The sequence below is a fragment of the Corvus brachyrhynchos genome, unplaced genomic scaffold, assembly GCF_000691975.1.
Source record: "Corvus brachyrhynchos isolate BGI_N302 unplaced genomic scaffold, ASM69197v1 scaffold215, whole genome shotgun sequence".
In the NCBI taxonomy this organism is placed as follows: domain Eukaryota; kingdom Metazoa; phylum Chordata; class Aves; order Passeriformes; family Corvidae; genus Corvus; species Corvus brachyrhynchos.
This window is the reverse complement of record NW_008237887.1, coordinates 987,994-998,092: the sequence shown is the minus strand read 5'-3', so window position 1 is coordinate 998,092 and position 10,099 is coordinate 987,994. Positions and strand designations below refer to the sequence as shown.

Sequence of the window (10,099 nt, the reverse complement as noted above, 5' to 3'; positions counted from 1 at the left end):
ACCTGAGCTCCCTCTCGGCGGAGCTGCACAAGTTCTGCACCCGCCGCAGATCTTGGCGCAGCTGCTGCAGCTTCTCCTCCTGCTGCTGGAACCTCTCCTCAGACAGACCCTGCAAGAATGGCAGAAGTGAAATTAACTTTAAGGCAGGATAAAGGTGATTAATGATAGCAGAAGCCAGTTGGATTTAAGGGCATTTGGGCAGGAAGATGGATAAAGCCCGGTGTTTCTCTGTCCCTACACCATGTCCTGCTCCCTTCCCTGTTCCTGCAGGGCTTTAAGAGTCATGTGGAGATGGCACTTGGGGACACGGTTTATGGTGAATATGCAGTGCTGGGTTAATAGTTGATCTTAGAAGCCTTTTCCAAGTTCAGTGATTCAATGATTCTCTCCATCCCCTCAGAGAAGCCAATACAACTCCTGAGGCCGAAGGTGAAGAGGTGATAACCTGGACGAGGAAAAGTTTAAAAAAAAAAATCCCCTATTAGAACAAACCTGTCCAATCAAAGCAAAACTACTAGGCCACTTTGTACTCTTGTACCAGAGTCTCACTCAGGCATCCAAGCAGGAGTGATGCAGCCAGGCCAGCTCGCAGAGGGATCAGGAACAGGAGAAAGGTGAGTCCTGGCAGCGGGACAGGAACACAACAGGACAGAGCCTGGACGCTGGGAGGTGTCACCGATGGTCTGCAATGGCTCTTGGGAGATAATTGAGCTCCTTGGTTCACCCACCAAAATCTCTGCTTGGGTTATACCAAAGCCTTTCTTTCAAGCATCACTGTCAGCCATCTCCGGATCTGCATTCCCACTTTGCGCCTTCACCCTCTGCTCTTGGGACCAGATGGAATTCCCTGAAGACCAAATCTGCCTTCTCACATAATCCCCAGATAACTTCCCAAGCTGGGAAAAGTCTTGATCCAGCACTGTGGGATCTGGCAGTGTAAGTTGTCCTGGAGGTCCATTGGCTCCATTGGTTTTGTGGGGTTTTCCAAATTTGTTTCTATCAGGATCCCTTCCCACATCCACTGCACTCCTTGTGTCTTGCTGGATGGATTTGCTGCTTCTTGTATGCAACTGGACTCCTATCCTCTACTTCCCACTCCCACCCTGGTCTTACGGACCACCCTGACCTCTCTTCTCCCCCAAATCCTTGCACAGAAGTGAGCTCCTCCTCAGTCTCCCCATCCTGAGTTCTTCCATAATTTCCTTCCCGTTAGGCAGGGACACCTGCACCTCCCTTTCTCTTTCAGCTCACAAGGTGAGAAAGATGAACAAATTCCATTTAAATCACTTATTTCTGCCATGTGCAATCAGTTCAGTTTATCCACGTTCCCACAAGCACAACGTCCAAAAGCACAACACAAGGAAATTAGCACATCCCTGATTTCCAACCATCGCTCACACCACATGACTGGCTTCCAGCCCACTTTAATTAAGTTTTGCCACTCAATTAGTGACAAAAAGCAGGATGCAGATGACAAAGCTGCCCATACCTGTTTAAGGCTCCCCTCTAAACTGCCTGCCGAGTTCTGCCATGGGAGAAACCTGTTTTCCCTCTGCTCCAAGCCTGGGATCATCCTCCTCATGTCTCCGCTGGGGCCCTGCTCCCGGGCACTCCGGATGTCACATTTGAGCTGGGCAATTTCTTCCAGCAACATCCGTTTCTCTTCATTGCTCTCTTTGAGCTGCTTTTCCAGTTCCTCCTTCTTCTTGTTGCTCTCTAGTAATTCAGAGCTTGAAGGAAAAATAGTAAAGGAGAGAGATAATACACACATCCAGGGAAAACACCCTTAAAGGGGAAAAGCTTGGGAGATGAGAGTCCAGTGAAACACTCAAGTGCCTCAGGAGGCTCCAAAGGGGATTCAATCCTGGGTGCAGCAGTTCTGGGCAAGGGTCAGTCTCCCTGGGACACTTCCCACAAAACCACGTGCATCCAAAGGCTCAGCTCTCCCTGGGAGGAGGTAACGGGCTGGCTAAGGAACCCTCACAAAGGCATGGGAGCTGCTCTGGACTCAAAGCCACAGGAAAACACCGGAATAGGGGCTCAGGTGTCCCAGTCCCGCTGCCTGACTTAATCTTCACCCAAACTCCATCTCCATTTTCTCCATTCAAGCCCAAAGCTGTGGCTGCCCCATCCCTGGAAGTGTCCAAGGCCCAGTCGGATGGGCTTGGAGCAACCGGGGATAGAGGAAGGTGACCCTGCCCATGGCAGGGGATGGAAAAGGATGAGCTTTAAGATCCCCTCCTCCCCAGAACAGTCTGGGATTCTGTGATTCTATGTCCTGGATGTCCAGGCACAGGCACAGGCTGTCCAGGCTGGAATCACCATCCGTGGAAGCATTCAAAAAGCCTGTGGCTGTGGCACTTGGGGACATGGGTTAGGGGTGAACATGGTAGTGTTGGGAAATCGCTGGACTCAATGATCTTGGAGGGCTTTTCCAGCCTGAATTCCATGATTCCTTAGCAGCTCCCTACCTGCCTTCTGCTGGTTGTACTTTATCCCAGTACCAGTAACCCAGGTCACTGTAACCATACTGGACTTAATCCAAGCTTTTATTTACTAAGGAGAGCCTGAGCCCAGATGCTCCAGCTCCAAATTTGTCCTGATCTACTCAAAAAGGGGAGTCAGACAAACACCTGCTGACACCTCCCCTCCAAGGACACCCAGATTCCAAGGACTCCCCAAATCTCCAGCGGGACTAGGACCACCAACTTCTGCCAGCAGTGAGCCCTGAGGAGCCCGAACCCACAACAGGAGAGTTTTGGGACCCTGTTAGTCCAACTCCTAGGGAAGAATCTTCCTTCCTAAGGACAGCTCCCATTTAGGCTGCTCACAATCTGGAAGAGCTGCAGAAAAAAATCTTTAATTCTGGCCGATCCTGATGGCACTGAGGGAATTCACCAAAATCAGAGATGCTGACCCGAGGACAACACAAAGATGCCAGAGCCATTTTTGCCAGGAGCAGCCCCATGGGGATTTGAAAAAAAAAAGACTCAAAAATTTAGTCAGCAAAGACAAGGAGCAGAAAATACCACAGGCTTTGTTAAGGTTTACCAGAGCAGTTCTTGTTCTTCCCTCAGGTTTTTGATCTGTTCTTCCAAAAACACTACTTTAGCCATCTGTTCCTCATAGGTCTTTGCATCTGCACAAGGATCTTCCTGTTTCTGCTCCACTTTGGGACTCTGTTCTCTGTCTTGCAGGATTTCAGAGGCCTATAAGGTCAGAAAACACCACGACTTGGATTTCCTTTGCTCTGACGGAAATCTTTTGAGCAGCACGGGGCAATCTGGGGACTCCAGCAAGACATGGCTTGTGATTCTGTGGCTAAATTATTGCAGTTCTTCCCCCTTGGAGACACGTGCGAGTCCTTTTTCCTGCATGGAAAGTAGCTGTGTCTAACTACTAGCAAGCCATGGTTCTTTATTTGATTTCATCCCACTGTGGCCCATCTGCAGCTCCCAGGGATTTACAGCACGTGCCAAAGCTCTTTACAAAAGCAGCAGCTCTTGGCAAACCAGGAGGAGCACAAGGTGTGGATTCAGATGGCTGTCACAGAGGTGCTCCAACTCTACCCGAAACACCTCTCTAGGGACGGCTTCTCCACTCCCAGCGTCACCTAACCCTATAACACCAGGTAACAGCACACCCTGAACCTGAGATTTGAGGAGAAGATGCCAAGAAAATAAAGGGGCAGGAAAGGAGGAATGCATCAGGACAGAATCACAACTGGAGTCCACCCAGTGTCAGATCTGCTGCTCAGCAGTGACGGACCCAAATCTTTCAGACACAAACACTATTACCCTCACTAAACACCAACAGCAACTTTGATTCCTAAAGCTTTTTAATCAACAGCTCTTCCTGAGCTTTCAGTCCCAGGTATTTCCTGGTATTTCAATTCCAAGGCATCTTATCTACACCAGGACAAATTTGCTCATATTTGAGCAACACACCCCAGCAGCTCCTGCCTGCATCAGACACCACAACAACTGGGAATTCTTTCCATGTCTCACCTCTGGATCTAACAAAGCACTGTCTTTGTGTAGCTTCTCATGGGATACATCCACAAGATCCCTGCTGACTGATGTTCTCTGGAGACTCGGGAAGGTGTTTCTGTGGCTTGAGAGCTCAGAGTGGGAGTCAGGCAACCCCTGGAGAGGAAACAACAGAGTCAGTGGATGAAACACAGCCCGAATGACAAGCTCAGAAAAAGATTTCTCCTCTCAACTGTCCAAAAATCTCTTAAAAACAAGAAGAGATTTCCAGGTGACAGAACCCAACGATTCCATGCCAAGCTTGTTTCCAGCACTGTTGGGAAATGATTCATTGCAGCTGCTCCATCCAAAGGGAATGAGCCCATGTGGGAAGCCAGGAATCCACCAAACACATGCAGAAGTCTCTATGCTAAAGGCCGTTCCAGTCTAACACAGAGCTCTGTATTCCATCTCCTCCTGAGCCTTTTGATGGGAAAACAGCCCCTCCTTCAGGGAGACCAGTGGCCAGCGGGTGACTGAATTCCAATCAGACTTTCAGGGGTGGATGATTTGGATTCAAAGGTCCCTGGATCATGAGTAGGTTGAACTACTGGGAGGCAAGGGTTAAAAAAGGACTCTTCCCATTCTTCCCAACATCCCCCAGATCAGACAATTCCTTTCCATGTGTGTACTGATAGACTGACCCAGCCTTTTCCTCCCAGCCAGGCTGTTTTCATCCCAAGCTTTGATCCTGAGTTTCAGTGTGGATTTGTTGCAGCCCGACCAACCCCTGGCCTCTAGATGCCACTGTTCCTCCAGCAGCGCCTGTCTGTGCCAACAGCTCAGGACTTCCATGGATTTTTACTTGGATTCAAGGAAGTGACAGGACTCACAAACTGATCTAAGGCCTCTCAGAGTGCTAAAAAACGGGTTTTGTCATGGCTGTGACCCCCCATTGCCAGTCTCCCATTGCCAGGTCCCTTTGTCCAGGCCACGGATCTGCCAATCTCCTAAATTTTTACCCTCATTTTCAGCCCTTGTCCTGACAGCCCTTGGACAATTTTGCTGGCACCACTCACTGTCTCTCCTCTGTGGCCCAGCTGGAATACAAGAGTTCCATCAAAATTCCCAGCAGGAAAATCCCCAGGAGCTGATTTAGGACCTAAATTGGTTCAAGCCAAGTGTGCTGAGGTCCTTGGGGAAATCCCAGCAGGATGTTCATTTGGCTCTGGGTGTTCGATTCCTGCAATTAATACCTGAGCCTGAAAACTCCCTCTTTGCCCTCCAGAGAATCAGGGTTTGGCTACAAAGTTGGAATTACTGATTTGGTATTAGATTCACTGAAAGGAAAAATAAATTCTGGAGTTAGAGATGGTGCCATGAGAGCAGCTGGATTGAAAACCCTTTGCCAAAGGTTTGAAAGTGGCTGGGCTAGAGAAATGCATCAAGAGATGCCAAACAATGAGCTTAGGGGGCACCTGGGGATGTTTCAAGGAGCACCCAAAGGCAGCTGGCTCCTGCAGGGAGTCCCACCACAGGGGCTGAACATACCTGGCTGCCCAGAACCACCTTCTCGGCCTTCAGATCTTCCCGCAGCAACTCCAGCTCAGATGCCAGTTGCTTTCTCCGTTCTCTCCTCTCTCCCAGCTGACTTCCCAATTTGTCTATGGTTTCCTGACAGCTTTCCAATATCTGGAACAAGAAATGTTAAGAGTCACTGCCACAACATTGTTTTTTCTACGCAGAGAGAAGCAGATTGCAGGAAATCTAGGAAAAAAGAGGAGAAAAAAGGTTCTCAAATGTTGCCAGTGGAATTCCTACATGGCTTATCCAGGGCTGGCAGAACCTCCACTGACCCAAAACACCTTGGGAAGCTCCTCCCCCATCTCTGCCTGGCTGACACACCAGGCAGATCCAGTTGTTGGGCTGGCAAGGAACAAATGGACAGGAAAGTTAACCCAGAACCTGATGGGAATCAGCTTTAAATGTATCTACACATCCCTTGGTTTCACTAAGCCCTAAATGAGAACTGAACACCTTCACACGGGTAAAAACTTCACTCTTGTGGGGAGATAACAAACTCCTCAGCTGACAGAGCTGAAGGCAAGACAAATTCCTACGGGGAGAGTCTTCATGGAGATCATGTCGTCTGCTTTCCTCCAAAAATCCACCCATCTGCATGAGCTGAGGGGCTACAAATCCTCAGCAGATGGTGACGAAGAGCATCCCCAGGAGAGGGTCACTTCAGATGCTCGTTTAAAACATTCACTTCATTTAAGATGCTCATTTAAAACATTTCTAAACAGAACAGTTCATTTCCCAAGGAAAACCTCTCACCTCCTGCATCTCCTGAGCTCCAGACGCCACCTGCTCGTTCCCGTTCATCTCACTTTTGTTCTTCTGCACCTCAAGCAACTCTGTCTCCAAACTGGTGATCTAAACATGGACAAATTCCAAGTTAAAACCAAACCAGGACTCACAACTAAATGCACAACTACTCCTAGAGTGCTCCTTGTGCTGCTGTTATGGGATAAGCCCCATGTTGGAAGGAAGGAAAGAACAGGAGGGGGTGTGCATGGCCAGCTCCAGCTCATCCCTCATCCTGCTGCTTCCAAGGAGGAAGGAGCCATCTGGACTCAACCCAGAAAAAGACGGAATTCTGCTCCAGGCACATGGTGAAAACTCAAAGCTTCCACACACTGTGGTGCTCCCCCAACACGGAGGACCCCAAGACACCCCAGTTTAGGTGCTGGGTCATCCTTGTTCCCTGTGCTGGGAGTGCTGATCTCATCCAAGCAGATGTTCAACCTGGTCCATCAGGACTCATCCTGGTCCCTTCACTGCTCATAGGAAGTTGTCAGTCCCTACAGAAGGGCTCCAAGGACTCGGGATTTGGGACAGCAAAGTGCTGACCTCTGTAACCACTGACTTCTCCTCCTCCTGGCACCTCCTGGCAGGTGGGAGTTTGGACAAGGTCTCACTCTGCATTTGGATCACCCCCCAAGGACATCTGCCCTTGGGGGGAAAACTTTTTGGTCCTGAAGTTAAAAAAGGCTCAAAGGAGCTTGGAGCAGCCCAGCTAAGGATCATCCCAGGGGAGCAGCTCAGCTTCTCCTCCCCATCAGGGATGCCACAGACCCTTTTCCAAAATCCAAGTCTTGGCACTGGCAGCCCCCGTGCTCCGCTGCCAGCAGGCACCTGGGCAGCTTCCCTTTCACTCCTTAGGCTCGAAATCCTGTTTGGGCTTATTTCTAAACCCCCAGGATGAACTGTCCAACTGTCTGAGCTTGGCTCTCCTGGAATGAGCTGGGACACTGGAGGGAGATAAAATCCAGCTCCATGGAACCCCAGACTGGTTTTGGTTGGAAGGCACCTTAAAGCCCATCCAGTCCCAACCCCTCCTGTGGGCAGGGACACCTTCCACTATCCCAGGTTGCTCCAAGCCCTATCCAACCTGGCCTTGGACACTTTCGGGGATGGGGCAGCCACAGCTTTGGGGGATCTCAAATGCAAAACACACCTCCCCTCCTCACCCCCAGCCAGCCTTTGGTCAGAAGTTGTACCCAGCAATGCATTTCTTTATTCTCCCGCCAAGCCATTAACTTTTAAGCACTTAATTTGTGCTCCCAGTCCCATGCCAGCAGCAGAACAATCCTCACTCTGTATCCGCTGTCCTCGTCCTGAGTCACAGCCTGACCAGCCAAGGCTTCTGCAGCTGTGCCAGGACCAAAAACCCTCCCAAGTCCTTCCCAGCCAGGGCAGGGCTGGCAAACACCCAGCCACACTGCCTTCCCCAGGCTCCAGCCCCTTCCCTCCTCATCTCCAGGGCTCTTAAAGCCCATTGGGAATGCAGGACACAGCTCAGCAACCTCCAGCTAAGCAGATGGATCTATCCAAGGGTTAAAACCCACCTCCTCGTCCATCCCGTCTCTGCTCCATGGCCCTGCATCCCTCAAAATGGTTCTTTTCCAGCTGCAGCAGCTGCCAAGCCTCTGCAGCCAAAATGTCTCACATCTCCTTGGCTCCCAAGCGTGGCATTCCCAGGGATCTGTGTGACAACCCACAGATCAAAGCAGTGATTTGTCCAAACTGAAAACACATCATGTTTGATTTGTGGAGGCCTGTGTTTACTCTGCTCCAAGGGGGAAGACTTTGGTATGAGCTGAACAAACCCCAAGTTAAACCAAAGCACTGCCATGGTGGACAGACCCTTTTCCATCCCATCCCAGAGCTGGCTCATGGATCCTCTGAGACAGGAGACAAACAAGGTGCCACTGGCCCCCTCATTAAGGTATTTGAACTTGCCTTCAGCCTGTGTTTAGAGGCTTTTCCAGAGGCCTGACAGGGGATTCCTCATCTCTTCCTTTCAACAATCCAGCTTGGAGATGTGTATCCACGTGGGATACACCAGCACCATCTCCTACACCATGTTTTAACCCAACACCAGGTGTTAGGACACATCATTCCTGACTGGAAACCTGGAGGGGTCCAAAACCTCACCTCAGAAATCCCCTAGGGGCACTCTGGACTGGTGCAGCTGCCAGTCAGGAAGGATGGATCAATCCAGGCCCACTGCAGAGAGGGTTTCCAGCACAGATAGAGGGCAGAGGGCAAGAGCCCCAGCAATGAAGAGCTCCTGGCCAGGCAGCAGAGCCTCAGCCCACGGGAAGGACCTCCTCAGCCAGCCTTTGTGGGGAGAACCCCACCTACTCACCTGGCCAGACCAAACTCTGTTTTCCTCTGTTCTCTCTGGCCGTAAATTCCCCAGCTGCTCCCCCTGTAAAGGGATCAGGTGCCCTGGCAGTGATGCTCCACATGGAATTTTCCCTGGGGAAGCAGTGCCAACCCAGCCTGTAGAGCCAGTACTCCTCACAGAGCTACTCCAGAGGGATGGAGAGTCCCTCCAGAAAACTGAGGCTAAAAACCACCCTGACAAAGGCAGCATCAGCCTGACAGGCTTCAGCCACAACTTAGTCCTTGCTCAGAGGATGGAGGTGGCCCTGCAGGTGCTCAACGAGGCCCCCAGTGTTGCCATGGTTCTGGAAAACCAGATGTTCAATGAAGTGCTTCACATCCATGATTTCCCAAAGGTTCCCATTTGTCACATGCAAATAATATAGAACTTCTATCCACCTCCAGAAGTCAAAGCATGATTTGAGTGCACTTGTCCTATTAACAGAAATAGATCTAGGTTGCCCTGGGATGAGGGTCCCCAAAATCAAGTAGGATCCAGGTTAGGAAGAGGTTGCTGAGGTCACATCTTGATCGAGCAGAGCTTCTCAAGATGGATCTCAGAGCTCTTCCAAGAGACATGACCAGCCCCCCCTCACAGCAGCTACTGCACCACGAGATAGGAAGAATTCCCTATCCCTCGATTTGTGTGTTCAGAGGGATGTTCCCAGGCACTGCAGATGCTGGTCCTTCACATCCAGCACTGTTTGACACATCTCCAAGATCCTGGGGAAAAGCCAAAGTGGAATCTTCTGCCACCAGGACACTTAACTGCTGATATTTCCTGGGATCAAGGAGCACCACTGCCCCAGACAGCAGGGTCAGATGGGATATTGGGAAGGAATTCTTCCCTGGCAGGGTGGTGAGGCCCTGGCACAGGGTGCCCAGAGCAGCTGGGGCTGCCCCTGGATCCCTGGAAGTGTCCAAGGCCAGGCTGGACGGGGCTTGGAGCAACCTGGGATAGTGGAAGGTGTCCCTGCCCACGGCAGGGGTTGGGACTGAATGGGCTTTAAGGTCTCTTTCCAGTGAAACCAGTCTGGGATTCTGTGAGGGGGAACAGGAGATGGGAAAGACAATGCTGCCATAACACTGGGGAATCTGCACTTCCAACCAAGAATCATTTACTCCCTGCTGGGATTTTTTCCTTCCTTCCCCCTCTCTCCCAAACTGGCAGGGTTTTCTGGCTGTATTTCTTGTCAAACTAAACACAGCAGAGTGCAGGGCCAGGTCAAACATCATTTTATTCTTCCGATGAGAGAGCAAAGCAGCTGGAATGAAAGAAACCCAAACCTTGTCTCTCCTACTCCTTACTCACTTTCTGGTGCAGTCCCTCCACCTCGCTCTCCAGCTGTTCCTTCTCTTGCTTGGTTTGGATCTGTGTCTCTCCCAGAATTGATTCC

The 10,099-nt window shown here is 50.6% G+C and overlaps 1 protein-coding gene across 1 annotated transcript in view; it reads right to left on the bottom strand.

The window, feature by feature from the left end:
- Positions 1-4: 4 nt before the first annotated feature.
- LOC103614561 (girdin-like) overlaps positions 5-10,099 on the bottom strand; it is a gene marked incomplete at its 3' end in the record, with an annotated part of 26,417 nt that continues 16,322 nt past the window's right edge. The window contains 7 exon segments of the mRNA XM_017732706.1: positions 5-109; positions 1,490-1,730; positions 3,052-3,209; positions 4,008-4,145; positions 5,520-5,660; positions 6,306-6,404; positions 10,015-10,099. The exon segment at positions 10,015-10,099 is cut by the window's right edge and continues 28 nt beyond it. Coding sequence (XP_017588195.1) covers positions 5-109; positions 1,490-1,730; positions 3,052-3,209; positions 4,008-4,145; positions 5,520-5,660; positions 6,306-6,404; positions 10,015-10,099 — 967 coding nt within the window.